The 20,551-nt window shown below is 52.7% G+C and overlaps 1 protein-coding gene across 1 annotated transcript; it reads right to left on the reverse strand.

Moving 5' to 3' along the window:
- Positions 1–1,490: 1,490 nt before the first annotated feature.
- LOC144725059 (protein MAL2-like) lies at positions 1,491–20,016 on the reverse strand. Its single transcript, XM_078604507.1, has 4 exons — positions 19,710–20,016; positions 13,205–13,375; positions 8,968–9,108; positions 1,491–2,221 (listed from the first exon to the last, which is right to left on the reverse strand). Exons 1-4 carry the CDS (start codon positions 19,815–19,817, stop codon positions 2,147–2,149), a joined length of 495 nt encoding a protein of 164 aa, XP_078460633.1. The 5' UTR covers positions 19,818–20,016; the 3' UTR covers positions 1,491–2,146.
- Between the last annotated feature and the right edge of the window lie 535 nt (positions 20,017–20,551).

Below are 20,551 nucleotides of genomic sequence, written 5' to 3' on the forward strand. Positions count from 1 at the left end.
AGTTGTGGCCACGGAAGTGAGCAGCGGAGAGGACGAGATGCTGCCACTGAAGTCCCCCCCGGGACTTGGGGCGAGGCCGGGCGGAGGACACAAATAGCCGCTGGTCAATTTCCGGCAGAACATTCGCAAACCGGCGCCCGTGATTAAATATATTGAGGCTGCATTCCTTGAACAATCGTAGCGGTAAAATAATCCAGTCACATGCTCGCGTTCACGGGGCATTTCTTTATTACATTAACTTGTGTGACGGTAATACGCGGACTGATTTTGATTTAATGTCCCATATTTTAATGCGTCTCACTGCAATGTGATGTCGCCATACGGTTTACATTAGGCTACGAATTGCATTCATTTATCCCATGAAAATACATTTACTGATTATTGTTTTTTTTGCGTAACTCGAGCGAGGCTACTACAGCAATTAACATGCCTATTAAAGCAGACAAAGCGAACATTTCATTTGCAGCTGTACAGATTCCTATCGCGCCAGCATCGGGCGCGATCACACGCGGTGCCTTTTCGGTTCGGAGCGGCGGCAACATCTTGTCAGCAGCACGAGCTAACGACCCGGGATGTGAACTTGGCGTGGTGGTTGTGAGTTGCGAGTAAAACGGTCACCCAAAGTGCCCCCCCCCCCACCGCCGTTCCCCCAATTTATTTATTTAAAATATTTCACGGAGTTTAAATAATTCACGATTTCCGTTCTCACCGTGATCCCCTTCCTAATTACCCCAAGATTACACTAATTGCAATTGCGAACAAACAAAAAACTTCAACTAAGATTATCCATGGCATTGCTTGACTCGCTGTATATTCTGCCCATCGACGACACAGCGTGACCGTCGACATAGCGTGGTGGGGGGGGGGGGGTATCCCGTGAGTCCACATTATAACGAGCTCGTATAGACGACTACAAACTTAAATGGGAAAAGATGGAAATCGCTGTCCCAAAGCTCCAAAGTGGAACAGCCGCCGGGCAAGGCCACGTGCTGTACAGGACCGCTAGAGTTCCGTACTGCGCAGCAGCAACGATTGACGTCGCCATGGGGTTGTGGGTTCTGGTTTTGGAATTGGTTTACGAACTTGAGTGGTTTCGCTGATGGGTTTTTTTTCTCTCCGACTTTTAGACGCGTAAAATTTGTTTTAAAATATATTTTTCGTATCAAATACAATGCAAAATAAAGCTGGATATGGGCTAAATCGTTTTTTGTGGGAACAGCGGAAGGGGTCTATTGGAGAGCGCTGTCGTGAGCGAGATGCTGCGGGGCCTCCTGCACCCCTCGAGGGAGGGGATGAGACCGCGGTGACTCCCGCCCCGGAATTAGCGCCGATGTCGAGGCCGCGCCGCGCTAAATCCATCGATTGATGGAACGGCGACGCTACGCCTGGCGCGGGCAGGGGGGCCGGGGGGGGGGTGCGGACCCCCACCCCCCGCTGCGCCCCCACCGCTCGCTCGCTCGCCACCCTCGTGCGGTCGGCGTTTCTATTAATTTTATTTTGGTTACAATCTTCGCCTCGTCGGCGACAACATGGGATCTGCGCTTTGGCCTTGCCTGCGGACTTAATTCAGTCATTCTCTGAGCCGACGAGCTGGTGAGAGGGGCACGCAAACCACCCCACCACTCCACCCTGAAGACGGTCAGCTGTGAGCTGAGTAGTGAGCCCAGCAAATAAGAAATGTAAACGTGCAGCCAATTAGCACGCGTGGTCTCCCGCTGTGCCCTGCGTTCTCCCGTCACGTGACCGAGCGACCCGAGTCTGCGTCTTCACACAGACTCGGCTCACGCCGTCTCATCACGGTCTCGCTACGGTCAGCGCTGGGCAGCACGCACGTGCGTTCAACTTCTTTCGCACCGTACGTAGCCACCCGCGCTAATCGCAGGTGCGGGGGAAAGACAACAGAGTGGGGGGGGGGGGGCATCAAACAGCAGTCGTGGGGGTTCGGGTTTCCGTCTAATCAAAAAGTCGCCGTTGTCTCAAACAAACAAAACAAACCCCACTTGGCCGAAGGGACATTCCCGTCACGAATTCCCTCGTACAAATGAAGACCGGCGGCAGGCGAGAGAGGGCGGGCGGGCGAGCGGGCATGGCAGGGGGGTTCCGTAGCGAGCGAGTGACGGGCGCTCAGAGGAGCGCGGTGGCTCCTTCAGTTGAAGCGCAGCCGGCGGATGCTGATGACGGCGCTGATGCCGTAGAGGAGCGTGACGATGTGGGCGAACAACTGCGGACGAGAGCGCAACGCGGCGTGACGCAGACGCTCGACACTCGAGGGGACGGGTGGAGGTCAGCCGTGTCCATCCCCGGGGCTTCTCTCCCTAACCCCCTCCCCCTCTCTTTCTCTCACATTATTATTATTATTTATAGCTTCATCATTTCCCAACACCCACCCTTCCCCATTGTATCCCACTTGTACGATCATCTCGTGTCATGAAACATTTTGGCAGAAGACACCTGACGACCAGCTCAAATAATTAGGCCCCTTGTGTTGCCTTGCCTCGAATAATAGATAGCAGCAGCAGTAACAGCAGTAGCAGCAGTAGCAGCAATAGCAGCAGTAGTAGCAGCAGTAGCAGCAGCAGCAACAGCAGCAGTAGTAGCAGCAGTAGCAGCAGCAGCAACAGCAGCAGTAGTAGCAGCAGTAGCAGCAGCAGCAACAGCAGCAGTAGCAGCAGCAGTAGCAACAGTAGCAGGAGCAGTAGCAGCAGCAGTAGCAGTAGTAGCAGCAGTAGCAGCAGCAGTAGTAGTAACAGTAGCAGCAGCAGCAGCAACATCTGCAGAGGTTTTACAGTCATGCCGTGTCTAAATGCAGCGGCATACCCGAGACGCGTTTCACAAATGAAAACAACAACAACGCGATGTGAAATTCGAAGTGTGGGTGAGGACCGAGTCTGTGCGAGTATGTACATTCTTACCACCATCCTCCGGGTGGGTTAAAGCCGCGGCTGTTTCCACGCTACGGCTTTGTGATCTCGTTGGGAAGGGGAAAAAAACACCCAAACCTAATTCCGGGTCATGTGCATGGTTCAAAGGGTCAAATTGTATATTTCCGCAAACGACCGTGCAAAATAAGGCACGTTATTTGTGGCCGGATAGAATTGAGGTCAGACAAATGGGATCATCATCATCATCAGCAGCAGCAGCATCATCATCAGCAGCAGTAGCCATGGTCAATCCACTGCTGAATGAAGCCCTCACCGAGCCGTCACCATCTCACCATCCTGAGATAACAGTCCAGCCAGCTCCTTCACTGTCCGTGAGAAGCGTCCATCCCTTCCCGCCGTGACGTCACCAGGCGGCAGGTCACTTGAGCTCTTCTTCCCAGTTTGAATGATGCCATTAGTCCCAGAATGCTCTCCAAGCCACGTCTTTCTCCTCTTCCTGTGGCTCAATTTTAAGCCTCCACATCTCTGACGTTCGAAAACTATCCCTCATCATCATCATCGGCCTTGGTCAGTCCTGCTGCTGGGTCAAGCATAATTTAATCGATCCATTAGCTGGGTCGTGCTGTCAACTCCTTCAGCACCACAATATTGATCATTTACATTTTACGACTTAACCTTTGTTCCCGCTGCTGGTTCGAGCGGTCCGTGAACCGTACAGCTTAGGTTTTCGAGGTTGCCCAGGGTTGTACCACGCGTCATTTGGCGTGATGTCCGACGTTTCGCTCCTCGTCATTGGAGCTTCTTCAGGTACGGAAGAAGCTTTCAACGCGCGGAGCGAAACGTCGGGACGACACGCCGAATGACGCGCGGTACAACCCGAGAGCACAACAGGGAGCGCTCGTTGACGTTTAACGGAAGGCGCCGTATCGATATTTCTCTGCCGGCGAGCGGACTTGAGCTCGCAGGAGCAGGATAGGAAATCTATAGCACGTTGAGGACGCAGCGCGAGCACCCTTGGGGATTGGCGGGGCAGAGCCAGACCGTGGAGCCCAATTATAGAAGGGGTCGTCACAGAGTCCGACAACAACAATAAGCAAGCGGCGGCTCACCCATGAGAATGGGCCCTTCAATTACCGCCGTCTTTAAATATGTAAAAGAAAAAGGCGGAGCCCTGCAATTGCTCACTCGCACCACTGCTGGCGGAAGGGGCCTCCTCTAGAAAGAGCTGCTGAGAGCCCCCTTCTCGGGGGAATTTTTTGGCCTACTCTTCCAAGCTGGGCAGGCATCATGCAAGCGGTGGGCCTACCCACATTTTACCCTCACTTCACCACGCTGGGCAAAAAAATGTGAGCGGGCTTTTATTATTGTAATTCTCTCGACCTCATTAAATAAAGAAAAAAAACATCAAACGTGGAGAGCGCACGAACGTGCGTAGCTCAACTCCTCATTCTCCTCCTCATTTTGGCCGGACGTACAAACGCTGGTGCGCTTCACAGGCGCCCCCCATCCCAGCTCATTACCGGCAGCCCTGCGCCCCCCAGGGGAGGGGGCAGTCTGGGTGTGTGTGGGGGGTAGGGGGCTCTCATGATCTACGTACTTTAAACAATACGCTGGCAAATGATTTGATATCGCGTGAAAGACAAAGGAAACATCGGCCGCTGCCACCGTGGCGTAGCGCTCAGTGCGCTGGATTTGTAATTCCATCAGCTGCTGAAACAACGGGGAACGTTTCTTAGAACCCTCCACCTCTGTCTCGCCAGCAGCGCACTGGGGTACCACCACAGTTCGTCGATGGGAAGGTGGGTGCGCGTGGTGGGGTGAAATGTGGGTAACCCCACCTCTCCCAGCGTGGAAGAGCGGCCGACTTTCTCATTAGGCGTTCTCGCTCGAGTTCCCTTCAGCGGAGGCCCTTCCGCCAGCAGTGCCGTGAGCGAGAAATTGCAGGGCTGCGCCTGTACCGTTGTGACTGTCGAGTGCCTCTAGAGTCAGTGCCCAGTCAGCCTCCCCGACATCGCGTCAGTCATGGCGACTGTTTGACCATTCTTCACCACGAGTGTCAGTCCGCTAAAGGTGAGGGGTGGTGCAGGTCCGGTTCGATTTACAAAGCTTCAATGTCAGGGTTTCTCTATCAGGCCCGGTGTGCATGTCCGTGTTGCCTCTATATTCCGAGGCACGGGCTAGAGAAGAGATGGGCTGATGTGGTACAGAAGGATGTGGAGCTGAGTGGACTTGCCATTGACCGGTACCAGCGGTGTCAAGATCGGCCCCTGCTGAGGAGGAGGCTCGTGAAGGACGCTGCTACTCGGCATTTGGAGGCAGTCGTCCTCCAGCAATAGCGGAGGGCAGCGGAAGCGACCCTCACGTCAACGAGCGGAGCGCCGGGCACATAGAACGCAGCGAGTTGGCACAGTGGGGAGATGAGTCGGTCACGTCAGGCAGCCAACCCGTGACAGCTGCTGGGTCTGTCCCGTGGCTTGCCAGCGGAAATCCTTCCTCGCTTCACGTGGTAGCCTCAAGGTGCACCTAGCCTGGCACAAGCGCCGCGGTGACGTCACCGCCACATCGTGGCGAATCGCGGCTTCTGCTGCTGCTGCTGTTGTTGTCTCTGAATCCGTGCTTCAATCCCCGCCGATATGAAAGCTCCGGCGCCTGGGTTCGTAATGTCGCACCGCGACCCCGACTCGCGCAGCCTCCCCGGCGCGGAACGCCTCGGGACGCGATGAATAAAACAACAAACACCGACGACGACTGCCGCTGCTGCTGCGCATTGACCCGGCCACCCCGAGTCGACGCGCACACACACCCAGTCCCAGTGACTAGCAGGCAGCAGTCGCCTGTAGGTGAGACGAAACACCCAGCCCCAGTGACTAGCAGGCAGCAGGCGCCTGTAGCGCGAGACGGCACGCAGGGATGTTTCGGCTGAACGGTTTCTCTCGCTCGGTTGTCCATCCGCAGTTCATCTTGTGACCACGTGTCTAAGTGACACTGCATTGTCTGTGTGTATGTTGGACTTCTTTCGCACCGTACGTAGCTAACCGTGCTAACCGGAGGTGCGGGAAATGCACCATTGGCAGTGGTGCATTTCTATTATTCTTCACTTCATGAACCGAGGAAAGCCCCAATGAGTCTCAAGATTCAGTTTCACGAGGGTGCTGCCAGTGTTGACGTGGTATGGGGGGCGATGTTGTCACTGCTGTTGTGTGTAACCCCGACGGTTTAACTTGCAGGCAATTGTTCGGCATTGGAATGTTTGGTCAATACCAGTTACATTTTATGCATTTTTGTTTTGTTTTATAAGCACAAACTCAACACTATCCTACAAGGGAAACATATAACGCGTTGTGTTGACATATGCCACGACGAAGGGCCATTTCGCGCGGTTGGCTACGTACGGTGCGAAAGAAATTCAAGATACATTTTGCTCGAAATGGTGAGTCGTGTTTGTGTTCTCATTTTAGGGCCCTGCTCAGCCTGCCTAGCGAGTTCAGTTTTTTTTTCGCTCACAGCGGGAGGGAGATTGCTGGTACAGTCCAGATACTGTACACCCCACCCAGGGCAACTCATCAACATCTATCTGACAACTTTGACGTCAGTGTTCTCATTATTAAGTGTGAACAACACTCGCCAAAAATCCAACCACACAAATATTGCAAAAGATGGGGTGGGGTGGGGGAGGGGGGATAATATAAACGAATGTTTGCGGTCTACAGACGGTGTTTAAGTTCCAGAAGGCGGGGGGGCTATTTTTGTGGAGAGAGATGAGCAACTCTCGCTTGATTGTTGAGTCCTTGCCCTCGGCGCCACGCGTGTCCACGCACGCTGCTCCCTCCCGTTCCTTCCTCCCTCCCCTCCCTCCTCCTCCTGTCACCGGTTCTATATTTAATTCATAAAGGCTGTTGGCGTCACGGTTGCAGCATCAGCGCAGGACCTGCGCCCGTCTATAGACCACGTGCTTTCAGCTCCCTTGAGATGCCCACAAAGCTTCAAATGCCAGGAATAAATTAATCGGTTTAATGCGCCCCGCCAACGATGTCACCGTTGGCGATTGCAGTCACCGTGCATGGGCGAGCGGAGGCGCCGCGGTTAGCGTCCGGCGCGCTCGGAACCTGACCGCTCGGAATATTTCGAGGAGAAGGAGGACCGATTCGCCCACATCGACGGCATTCGTCGAGTTCATTCGTCGTGTTGACGGCGACACGGAGCCACGTGGCGGCGGGGGGGGGGGCACCGCTGACATCTCCCACCCGCCAGCAGCAGCAGACCTCCACATTGCCATCGAGCTCCTGAACGTATTGCCAAGCGGCAGTAAACGAAGCTAGAGATACACAGAGACACATAGAGATAGATAGAGACGCGGAGGAACCCAAATACACCCGTAGAGATACATAGAGACACATTGAACCTATAAGAGATACATCGAAACACAGAGATACACTATAAACGCATTTAGATACCTAGATAACTATAAAGATACACAAGCCACGGTCATGTGAATGCATCTGTGTGCAGCTTTGAGTGGTATTACCCGTATATGCGTCGGGTTTCGGCAGATACTCGTGCCAAAGAGGAATGGTGTTGTCCACACACCCCAAGACAGGACCTTCCTGAAATCGAGTCTCAAGACTCAGGGAGGCATCCCCGTGGAACACTCAGCATGGCAGTGTTAGCTGGTGTATTTCACTCGGTCACATGAAAGGGAGGGGCGAAGGCTTGAGCAGAAGGCCTATAAATGTCGATTTAAAGCTTCCGTGACTACAGGCATTCATGTTCTTGGATCTTTCGATAAAGTCATGCAGAAGGGAAATAATAAAATAATAGAAATTAAACAATTCAATTCTCACGACGTTTCGGCCACAACACATTAGGACGCTGTCTTTCCAACAGCTCTGTTCTTCACCTGAGGACGGCTACTTATGTTGTGGCCGAAACGTCGTGAGAATTTTATTCTGTTTTATTTTTATTATTTTATTATTTCCCTTCTACGTGACTTTACCGAAAGATCCAAGAAACAGAAGGCCTATGTCCAGCAGTAGATAGGACATGCCTGGTGATGATTAATAATTGTTTTATTTTTGAACGTCATCTGTACGAACATTGTCTTTGTAGGAAACAAAAAAGTTTAAGAGTTTTTTTTTACTGGCGAAAAGAACAGGGCAGGTGAGGACACGGGTTTAAACTTTAATCAATGTTTTTTTTTACTACTGAGAGATACAAAGAAACCCCACTCCTCTCTCAAGTCGCCTTCAAAAGGAATTCACCAATGGTCACGAATAATTTGTTTCCCTTCAGCGGAGGAGCTGCCATCAGAAGTCATCAGCGATAATCAGTCTCGGGACAGCTGCCAATCACCGCAGCGTGGTCGTACGAGGCGCGATGGGTGCGCGATGGTCGTGGCGGCGTTCTCGTGCGAAAGTCACCGGGAGGGCGCGCCCAGTCATTCAGCATCGCTGTGTGTGCGTGCGTGGCGACCGAGGCGGCACGCGTGTTTAGATAGTTATAAAAACAGTTAAAAGCGCAGCCCTGCAATTGCTGCCGGCCTGGATGGCCTCCACTCAACTGTGACCGTCCGTAGTCACGTGCTACCTCCCGCCTTACCTTCTTTAGAACAGTTTTTTTTTAACACAACTGACGTGCTTGCGTGCGGGGATGGGATTCATTTCCAGCTCAGACCCCGCCTGCTTGCCCTTCGCCTAACATATACAACCTCTTGTTGTAACAGCTCTCTCGCTGTGGTCTTCCTGGTTCAGCAGTTCCACTGCTGGATGATGTTTTCCACCTGAGGACGACCGCTTGTGTTGCGATCGAAACGTCGTGATATATTATTTTATTTAATTTTTCTACCTACGTGACTTTACCGAAAGAACCAACGAGTATGGATTCCTACAGTCACGAAAGCTTCAAATCAAGATTGAACAGTTTTTTTGTGTTTATTTTATTGTCCTTCCCCCGCACCTCCGATGAACACGGTTGGCTACGCTCGGTGCAAAAGAAGTTCAACATACATACACATAGATGCAGAATGATTGGTGGTGATGATGGTGACGATGATGATTAAACACGGACACATCAGACGATCCACACTCACCACGGCCGCGACGCTCAGCCCATAGATGTAGTTGTCCATGATGACGAGCATGTCCTGTTTGCCCAGCAGGACGCAGAGGTTCGCCAGTAGCACGGCGGCGCTCAGGTACATGGAGAAGGCAAGGATGTTGTAGACGCACTCCTGGGGGGACAGGGGGCGGGGGCGACATGAACACCGTCTCTGTGCCGCCGTCTCTCGGAGATTCGTCTTTTTCTTGGCTTTTTTTTGGCGAGCAGGTCGTTACGCCGCCTGTATTATGATGTTTGATGATCAATCGACAAATAAATATATACATTGATACTGTACACACGTGTGAATAAAATTCTGTTTTCAAAAATGCAACTTGTTGTTTTGTGAGTGGGCATGACCTGGCACTCAGAAGTGGAATCGGCCAAAAATGCCAACGTTGGGCCCCTCCTGAATAATGTACTCAAGACTGAGGTGGGGCTTTGCTGGATACATGCAGGACGTTATTTAAACATAAAAGTAAATGTGTTTCTTCAGTTGTATTCCGACATATGTGGATCTAGAAACTTCCAATTGGGGGGGGGGGGGGGGTCAGTCCTGATTTTTTTTTAATTCGGGCCCTACATTAATAATAATTAGTATACAAACATTCAATATTTTTTGCCTCTGGAAAAAATCAATAAAACACCAATTTGTGGATTCTTAAGGTGGGGCGGGGTGGGTGGGGGGGTCGATCACCCCCCCCATGCCCCGCCCCCTATTGGATGTGCCGCACTGGCGTGGCGTCATTAAGCAAGCCTGGGGGCAGGAGGGGAGAGGGGGGGTCCCATCGTGGAACTCGGCGCCCGGCAGGAGCCTCGTGCGGCCGCTGTCTGTGGGGACGGCGCCACAACCACCGCTCCGCGTTTTGCTTATCGCCAGCCGCAGATGTTCCTCCGGTAGAGACGCAGCGGCGGTTATCACTTGCATTCAAATTGACCACGTGGGGTGGTGAATAGGGATTATCTATTCATTGGTCGGTTTAAATGGATTATTGCGCTCAAGATAACACACGCCAAAATATTTGTTAATCACACGTGGCGCAGTGGTTAGCGCATATGGCTATGAACCCTGCCAACTGAGTTCGATACGCGGCCACGGCTGAAACCATTGGCGAGTGGTTTCCAAACCAGCCCTGGGCACCTTCATCACACGCACCGACCAGCGTGGTGAAGTATGGTCAAACTACCCTCTTGACCAAAAGGCATGGAGGGAGGCCTTCATCCAGCAGTGGAGTGACTGGGGGTTTGTACATAAATGTAAATGGGCATTATTGGACTACTTGCACGCGGTCTGGTATATTCGGTAAGATCAGCCACTCTCTGTGGCAATCCGAGATACTGCGCGGACACTTGTCACGAGGAACGAGGGGAGGGCCCTTTTTTCCGAGCTTGGTTTTGTAATCAATAAATTAAAACTATTTCGCCTTCAAACCCCGTGAGCACAGAATCACGCGAAGCAGAGGGTGAGGGAGGAGTGCGATTGGAGGTGGCCCTCATAGCTAATAATGAGGTTTTACACGCAATGCATATTTTTGGATGCATCACGAAATCACGGCGAAATAAAAAAAAAACCTGCAGGCTTTTAATAAAATTGCTCGCCGCATGATTCCGGGGTGGGTTTGGGGCATTATCCACCCTGCTGGAGCACGGACACTCGACGAACCCCATCCCACGGCGCCTCCGGCCTTTGAATTCCCCCCTAAAAATAAACAGGAAGCCAGCACCGTGGGGCTCTCTGAACGTTTGTGAACTCGCAGGGAGCCGGCGATGCGACGCGAGCGGTGACGGAACGGCGCTCGCCGACGACGAACGCCGCCGCCCTCTCCGCTGGCTTCGCGTGGCGCTCCTCCGGGCCCCGTGGCGGACGGGGCTCGAGGGTTTCTCGCTGAAGTGGCCCTCGCTTAACTCCCGCACGATCGTCGAACCTCTTGTCATATTTTAGACGCCAGCTCCATCTTTTTCCTCTTCATCATCATCATCATCATCTTATTTTTCCTCTTCGTCATCATCATCTTCTTCTTCGTCTCCTTCTTCCTCTTCGTCTTCTTCTTGTTGTTGTTGTTCTTTTATTCACTCCCCCCCCTCTCCGCTGGCATTTTTCGCTCGTCGCCAAAATGCCAGCGGAGAGCGGCGCGGCGGAGCGGCGCGGCGCGCTCCTGGCGTCACCGCCGCCGCCGTCTCCCCGCGTGCCTCTGCGTCACGCCGAGACCTCAAGTGTCGTCGCGAGATCGCGAAGCGTGAGCGCGGGGCTCGTTATTGCCGCTTTGTTGGGGTGGGCTGCTGGTAGTGGTGGGGTGGGCTGGTGGTGGTGGTGGGGTGGGCTGGTGGTGGTGGTGGGGTGGGCTGGTGGTGGTGGTGGGGTGGGCTGGTGGTGGTGGAGGGGTGGACTGGTGGTGGTGGGCTGGGTTGGTGGTGGTGGGGTGGGCTGCTGGTGGTGGTGGGGTGGGCTGGTGGTGGTGGTGGAGGGGTGGGCTGGTGGAGGTGGTGGGGTGGGATGCTGGTGGTGGTGGGGTGGACTGGTGGTGGTGGGGTGGGCTGGTGGTGGTGGAGGGGTGGACTGGTGGTGGTGGTGGGGTGGACTGGTGGTGGTGGTGGGGTGGGCTGCTGGTGGTGGTGGGGTGGGCTGGTGGTGGTGGTGGGGTGGGATGCTGGTGGTGGTGGGGTGGGCTGGTGATGGTAGTGGTGGGGTGGGCTGGTGGTGGAGGGGTGGACTGGTGGTGGGGTGGGCTGGTGGTGGTGGTGGGGTGGGCTGGTGGTGGTGGTGGTGGGGTGGGCTGGTGGTGGTGGTGGGGTGGTCTAGTGGTGGTGGTGGGGTGGGCTGGTGGTGGTGGTGAGGTGGGCTAGTGGTGGTGGGGTGGGCCCTCACAGCTCTCTGCTGCTGCTATTGTCTCTGCCCACACGCGGACGGCTGTAGCCGTCATAGCCCGCCCAGCCAGCCCTGACCTTTCTCGGGCAGGAATTCGATGCCTCTCACCTGTCCCCACTTGACTGCGTTTACTTTGTAGACATATCGGCACACAGGGATGAGGTTCATTTGTGGCTTGACAAAATGAATTGAATAGAAAAAAACACCATACATGCGATGTATATTGAGACAGGGATGCTATCGTGGTGTCATGGTTATAATCGCACAGGACTTGCAATTCAGTCGCCGGTTCGATCGGATCTCCCAGCGCGGCAGTTAACACAATAGGGCCAGTTTCTTAAGCCGCCTCTGTCCACCCAGCACTATTAATGGGTTGCACCGACAGTGATGGGTCGACAGGTCGTGTGTGGTGGGTTGAAGTGTGGGTACGCCCACCTCTCTCAAGACTATTGACCAGTGTGGAAAGACGAGGGCCAAACTCCCTCGAGAGAGCTTCTCCGAGCTCTGTCCAGTTAAAGCCCATCCACCAGCCGTGATGTAAGCAAATAATTGCGGGGCTGCACCTTTACCCGCTGCACATCCTCTGCACCGCGTGTGGAATTTGTCTTCGTGGTTTCGCGAGATGCACCGCGCGTTCAACTGATCGATACTTTTTCACGTCTCAAAGTAATCACTCGGTCGAGATGTCAAGCACAGCTGTGCACTTCATTTTTCTCATAATTTGGTAAATGTTCATGAAATGTAGCACGAGTTATTTTTGTTATTTTATTGGATTTTATATTTCAGTTCAGATTCGTGCGCTATTTAGTTGGTGTGGAGGAGTGGCTTTGAACGCGGAGTTACCTTCTGGTTCACGCCGCGGGTGAATCGCCCGTAACAATACGCGCCGCCCGCTTCACAGTGGACGGTAAAGATCCCGCCGCGTGATTTAAAGTGAGACGGCCGTTGTGTGCCGAAGCAACGCTCCAAACTTTGCCAAATTCGATAAATGACACCGCAAATTCTCCAAATGGGGGTTATAGTTCACAACATCGCCCCTCTCCTCCCCTCCCCCTACTGGAAGACGCACGTGCGCTTGCAGGCCGGGTGCTGAGTCGCATCGTGCCGCAAAGGGGCAGTTGCCACCAGGGGCTAATTGGAGGTGGCAGCTACCACCTCCGATGAACACGGTTGACTATGTAGGGTGCGAAAGAAGTTCAGCATACATAGAGGGGAGTGCCCTTGAAACGTGCGAGATGAGATGCCGACGTAAGGCCACTTCGAGTCGCTGATACCTCGAAGCAAGCGTCGTATCGTTGCATTGTTATCGTTGACAATTATTATTGTCACTATTATAACAACAACAATAACAATGATCGCTCACCATGAGCAGCCAGGGCAGATCGAGGGACTCGGGCACGCTCGTTCCGTAGAGGAAGAACTGCACGATGGAGCAGAAGCAGAAAGTGACGGCGACGAACATCACCCAGCCCTGGTGGAGGTTGTGCGTCATCCCCGTGGCCGCCACCAGGATCCACACGAGGGCTCCCAGCGTCTGCGGGCCGAGGAGCCCCACGGGAGAGGGAGGAAGAGAGGCACCGCTGGTCACGAGCGCGTCAAACATTCACAATTGTCAAGCAACAGGCGGTTCATTTCATTGTCGCGCGAGATTTAATATTCGTTCAAACCGCACAATACTTTGGCATGAACCTCCCTCCAGGTAATTTATTCCTAGGGAATCTCAGCAGGATTCTCACTCTTGCCGCACGGTATAAAGCCAGTTTAACACGAAGTAGGATTTCGCGACCAATATTATCCATAATATAGGTTTTTCTTGGGGTTAGATCACGTAAATTTAAATGCGTCGTTAAACTCGCCATTGGCTTGTTTGTTTACGAGACAAACCTTACTAATTTGCTGTGTCGGGTGTTGGCGGACTTAAATAAACATTTCTTTTTCCGCAAACTAACCCCAAAAACAACCTCTATTAACGAGTATAAAGCCAAATGAGTGTCGGGTCTTTGCGAGCCTGACGGCAATTGTTGGAGTTGCGAGTGCGCACGCTTGCACATTGGCCGTGAGTGTTTGGTGCCACGGGTGCCAGGAGCTGCGCACGAACAGCAGCACTGGCAAGACAAAGGCGGTCAGGGCTTGGTATTCGCCGTATTATTCTCTGCTCCGCTAACAGCATCTGGCCACGCGGGGGGGGGGGGGGTCTTTGTTGTGGGGAGTTATGTTATAGTGATTATCATCAGGCACGTTATGATTCATACATTAACATGCTGATGCATTCACTGAATTGTCTGTCCAAGAATATATTTGTAATGATTTATGCAAAATATGTAATTATTTTTGTAATTACTCCTTTTTGCGTTCTCTGGTCTGACACTGGTTTAGACTCGGCCCTCAAGAAGGCTGTCTCTGGTGTACATCAATCAGTTTCAAAGACAATGCCAAATATTACCAGAGCATGTTTTTGTTTGCATGTTCACCACAAGTACGTGTGGTTAATGCAGACATGATTCCTCGCAAAAGGTTTCTGTTTGCTGTATGAACATCTTAACACAACTGTTTTATTGCCAGAAAGGGTAAAACATATTCTTATACTTTGATAGCGGCAAGCAAGGTCCCATATAGATGTAATGATTATTTTCTCGTATTTAGGCAAGTGGGATAGGGCAGTGTGAGTGGTGCCGCAGTGATCAGCGCACTGCTCTACAAAACTTCGCTACCTGAATTCGATTCTAGGTCACGACTAAGATCAGTGGCGAGCCATATGTGAACCTGTCCTGGTACCCCTCCCCCCCTGTCGTTCACCAACCTGCAACGGCCAGCGTGGTGAAGTATGATAAACAAAACACATCCTCACAGCAGATACGGTATGGGAGGGCGTTAATGCAGCGGTGGATTGGTGTATGGCTGTGCATGCGGACCTCTTGGTATATTTATGGTCACGGAGCGAACATGATGGGACAAAACGACATAGCGTACGAGACCGACGCTACACACGGGACAGAATCATGACAACCGCGATTCTTGAATTGTGACGATTCATTGAAGCACTGCGGGGGAGGATGTGAATTTACTGGGCGTCTGTGGGAAAACAAAAATCTCGATAGCTCATCGGATTCCTCCAGGATGAATACATATTCTGATTCTGAATCCATCACGAGCGTCATGGCTATTGACCACAGCAAATCGACCACGGTTTGATTCCCCGGTTACCAACCTCATCCGTTCGTTTATATTTGTTTTGTATGACGACGGCTCCAGGAGGAGGAGGAGGGCACGCTCCTTCTGCTACGTCAGGCGCGGGTAGAATGTGGACCAGGGGGCGAGGCACTCGCTTCTGACTCGCTGCGCTCCATCGAGGCTGCTGATTTACGCATTCGAGACTTGTCCCCTTCCGCGGGCACGGGCTGGGGTGATGTAGTGCCCTGGCGCGCGCGCGCCAGTGTGTTGTGTGGCTCCGTGGCTCCGTGGAGAGCGCAGGGGAGTGTCGCTCGCTGGACGTGGCACGCGCTGCGCCTGCTACGAGCTGACAGGGTTTCCCGATGAAGTCGACATAGCGTGGGGTCTTCCTGGCCACTGTGTGTTCATAATTGTGATTACGTTTTTTTTCTTTCGGATGGCCTACCCTGTTTCAAATAAGCTCACGGGATCTTGGACATCCACTGTGAAGCGGAGAGTGCGAAGTATTCTCACGATTAAAACTAAAAACTGTACTTTTTATTTTACCAGATAAGGCCCACTAAGCTATGTGGCTCTTTTTTAGATTCGACCTGGCCACAAATGACAGCTCAACGAAATGGCTTATTACGTGGATATTTATAGCAGCCAAATCCTCTAAACGCATGCTGACTCTAAATGTGGAGGTAAAAACGCAAGGAGCCACAGAAAAATACACGCGACCACGGGGAGAGAGACAACCAAACTCCAAATATACAGCCATCGGGTCGAACCCACGACCTGCTGTATACCAGGCGAGATAGTTAACATCTCGCCATCGATGTTAAAACAACCGCATTGTTAGCCAGGGCGGGAGCTGGATTCAAACCGCGAGCAGGCGGCGAGCACGTGACCGCTCGGCGATGTCCCGCCACGACAACAATCAAGACAAACGCCGTGGAGGTGGTCGCGGTTGTCCCGTACGGCTCCCCCATGCGCTTCCGGCTTGGAAGGTGGGACAGTCTTTCTCTAACTGACTCATGACTCCAAGGTATAATGTCGCAGTTTAATCCCACTGGAGAGAAAAACATATATCATTAGAATACTTATTTTTCTTCTTGGTTATTTCGGTAAAGTCACGTAGAAAGGAAATAATAAAATGAAAACATAATAATTATTTTATTATTTCCCTTCTACGTGACTTTATAATAAAAATAAAACGTTATTATTATTTTATTATTTCCCTTCTACGTGACTTTACCGAAAGAACCAAGAGGATGAATCCCTGCAGTCACGAAAGCTTTAAATCGAAATAATTATTTTACTCGTGCTGTGACCAACGTGGGAGGGCAAATTGTCTGAGCACCCGTGCCCTCATCGTGATCGCTGGCTGCCGGGTGCCCCAACGCTCCGGGAGGGCATTGCTAGCCCACCGTGGGCTTGGCCCCGGCCATGCGAACGCCTCTGGCTGTTGCTGTCCGGCCATCGTGACCTCGAGACGGCGTCCGCGTGTCCTTTCCCGCACCTCCGATTAAATAACGATTTTGGCTACGTACGGTGCGAAAAAAGTTCAACACACGCTTGAAATGTGCACGATACGAGTACAGCTTCAGTGTCAATCCACTGCTGGATGAGAGACTCGGCTACAGCGTGCGGGCCGTGGCACGGGCGATCTGGTCATACTTCAGCTCGCTGGTCAGTGCGGTTTTGTGACAGCGGTCAGAACAGATGTGGAAACAGAGAAGCAAAGTCCAACGATAGATGTTCCTTAACCACCACGGTGACACCGCTTACGCAGCAGCCTCAAACAACCAGGCATGCCATGGAATACCCATCGTGCTTGTAAGGATATTTCGGGATGTTTGTGGATCTCCTTTCAATTACAACATGATTCATATAAATATATGATGATGCATATATATAGTTTATATGAATCATCTATATGAATCATCGGCCACGCTCCATCCACTGCTGTTGTTTTAAGGCATCCCAAAGCCGTCCGCGTCTCTCGCTGCCCTGCGTTGCGGGGAAGTAAAAAAAACCTTGGCTTAGTCACGGCCCTGGCAGTGACGTTCGCCACCAAAAATTTCCTAAACAGTGCCCGAAAGGCACAGTGTCTCTTAAGCATTTTTTTTATAAATGACATTCCAATTATAGTTGTTTCTCTCTCTCTCTCATATACATACAATTAATTCCGTATTCTGTGATGAATAAATCGATGAACGTGAATGTGTCGGTGACTTTTTCGCGGAATATTTCCTTCGAGAAAGCGCATTCATCTCTCGCTCGCTCCCCCTCCCCTTGATTGGCGATGACTCTTGACCTGCACGGGCACCGTGCCGTACACTGCCAGCCTCTCTCGCGATTAGATCACCCCCCCCACCTCCCGTCACGCCGCCTGCTCCCCCCCCGCCCCCACTCCCTCCCACGTGAAACTTGTAAACAAACATCGTGAAAGCAGCTAGAACATTCTGATATCGAACACAAATAAAAACATTGCCGCCAGCAGCGGCGGCAATGTCACAATGTCCCTCTCGGAGTTGCCGCGTGGGGTTTGGTGCTCGAGAGCGCTCGCGCAATTTCCATCCTGTCTGGAAATTAAATTCAAAATCCTTATTTTTTCTAACTCAGGATGTGTTTGTTTTACGTTTCGCACAAGGCAGAGCAATCCCAAGTCGCCGCGTGTGAAGTGCAGCGCGCGGTGCACACTCCGTGCAGCCCGAGCTGAAATGTGTATTCTGTCTCTCTCAAACATCTCGCTATGCTATTCTTGCGCGCGATTCAGCAGCAGCAGCAAGCAGCAAGCAGCAGCAATGCGATCAGGAGCTAAGTGGCAATGTCAAGGTCTGCTGGTCACAACAAGAGAGCCTCAGCTGAGGGAGAGTTCGTGCAGTTTTGCTGTAACACTGTGAGGGTAACTCCGTGAGGGTAACTCCGTGAGGGTAACTTCGTGAGGGTAACGCCGTGAGGGTAACGCCGTGAGGGTAACGCCGTGAGGGCGTGGGTCTACCTGAGCGATAAAGTGATCATACTTTTAGTCGTTATCATTATTGTTGCTACACCTTTAACGATCGCACACGAATGCGACGCACTGGGTGCTCTTTAAACGATTGCCTGTCACGTATTGTAGTTACCTTAAACATAGCTAGTGAAGGAGGGGGGGGGGTAATATTTTAGCCAAGCCGTAATCTTTCAGCGAGCACCCAAACATCCAATTTGGTATTCGGTGGATTTAAATAACCCGCAAGAGAAAAAAGATTTGAAACAATTGCGGCAATTAAATGATCTGCTTAGCTGTGCATTCCGGCGTAACTCTCGCTTGGCAAATGTCAAGCAAACACGCAAGCGGCGCCCCCCGCGTGAATCCGCGTGCTAATTGGACAAACATCATTATGCACGCGATCCCAATGCCTTCTCAGCTCGTTCCAGATGTGTGGGGTTTAAAAAAATATATATCTTTAAAAAAACGCGTTGCAATAAGAACAACAACAATACACTGCACAAGCGTCGCGACCACTCCGCGCGGGCGTCTGCGCTGCCACGTGGGTGAGAAGGTAAGGGGGCAATGTCTTCACACATCCCGCCGTGTCTCCTCGGCCAATTGGTTCACGCTCGAGACTCCGCGAGATGAGATCCAGTGACATGCACACAATGTGTAGCCCCAGACACGCACGGGGTGATAGCTGCCGCCACGTCCTCACGTGGCTCTGAGTCCAGCAGTCAGCCGGCTGTCAGGGCAGAGTTAATGCCATTGCCACGTATGACTACGTTGAACGTCTTTCGCACTGTACGTAGCCAACCGTGCTAATTCGAGGTACAGGGAAAGGGCAGCACCATCAGCCCCAAACATCAGCGCCACCTCTACTGTCATCATCTCCACCATCACCACCACCATGAACTACTGCTACCAATTCGACCAATATCACTGCGCACTAACAAACACCACCAACTCGCCCAATATTACCACCCACCACTAACTCCACCATCATCTTCCCTATCTCCACCATTAACCACCACCACCTCCAATATCACCACTACCGTTAGAGCTATTATCACCACTGTCATCATCACCACCAAAGACCCCCCGTAAAGTCTTATAACCGTGATCAGTTCACACAACAGGTTGGTTCTGTGCGGGACTCTGTGTTGTGTGTTTGTAGGTTTCTAGGCCTGTGCTCAGCAACTATGGTTAACAACAATCACTATGACTACCACTGCCCATTACCACCGAAATCATTTCCACCACCACTACTGCTATTATGTCACCAAAGACAAATATCCGCCGTATATCATTCATATACCTTTGGGGCAAGTGCTGTTAGCGAGTAGCACCTATGAAGGCTGGAACGGCACACGAGGGGGTGCGTGGCCAGCACAACGCCCGGCCGCCTTTGTCTCCCTAGTGGCCATGTTTAAACATTGCACCAGGTACTCATTTGAGGCCTAGTCGACCTAAGGGAGGGCCAGGACCGGTTCAGATAATCGTCACTGCTGTTGGCCGTGAGCCGGGACCGAACTGGGTCTTCCGGGTTCATAGCGCAGGCCACTTACCACTACACTACCGCTCCCCACCATTATCTCCACCACCACCACCACACACCACCTGCATTCAATACTTGGGGCCAGAACACCAGCACCTCCTGCACCTCCACCACCGCCACCACCACCAGGCGCTCGAGTGCTGGTGCACCACAGCACATGGACGATGCACGTTCACTTACCACCTCTGCTATGATGATGCTTCCACTGAGCCTCCAGAACACCTTGGAGCCCAGCGGCAGCGTGGCCGAGATGGGCTGCATGTAAATGTTCTGCGATTCGGACGTCATCTTTGCCCGCTGTCAGTCACTCAGCCGGTCAGGCGACGAGCAGAGGGTCCCGTCCGACTTTACGCCGGGGTTCAGGCGGAGCACTGCGGTGTCGCGGGAAGCGACGGGGGGGGACGGAGCGTGCGAGCTCGCGAGAACGAGGAGCGCACTCAGGAAACGATGAGCTTGAGGTGCGTCGCGGAACGGTGGAACATGCCTCCGCCTCTCCCTGCGGCTCGGGGCAAGACTCCGAGCTCGCCGGCGACACTCGTGCGACCGGCCTCTCAAGTCGTCCGAGTGCGTAATGCGCATTCCATCGGGCGTTGACACCACCAGCGCGGCGACGTCGCTCGGTTAAATATCGCCGGGCGGGCGTTGTGGCGTTGTTCAGCCAGGCGCGGTGCGTGCCTGTGGCACACCTGTGTGGCTCGGCGGGCAGGTGAACGCAGCTGCACCTTGCTGCGGTTGACACACACGTGGCTGATAATGCTGGGCGCGAGAGGGATGGGCCGCCCTTCCCTAGCGATTGTGTTTACTCGGGGGGCGCGGAGACCAAAGATGCCCCAGGGCGTTGTCGAATCCTGGGCACGCAAAGCAGCTCCGCCATCATTGTGTGCAAGCGCGCGTGTGTGTGTTTGTGGGTAGCGACAATGCAGTGGCTATTACACCGAGCTGTGAAGCCGGCCACACGAGATCGATTCCCGTTCAAGGTTCAACTTCAGTGGCGAATATCTGAGCCGACCCTGGGGCCTCCC

Source organism: Lampetra planeri, chromosome 22 (genome assembly GCF_965212315.1).
Source record: "Lampetra planeri chromosome 22, kcLamPlan1.2.h2, whole genome shotgun sequence".
Taxonomy (NCBI): domain Eukaryota; kingdom Metazoa; phylum Chordata; class Hyperoartia; order Petromyzontiformes; family Petromyzontidae; genus Lampetra; species Lampetra planeri.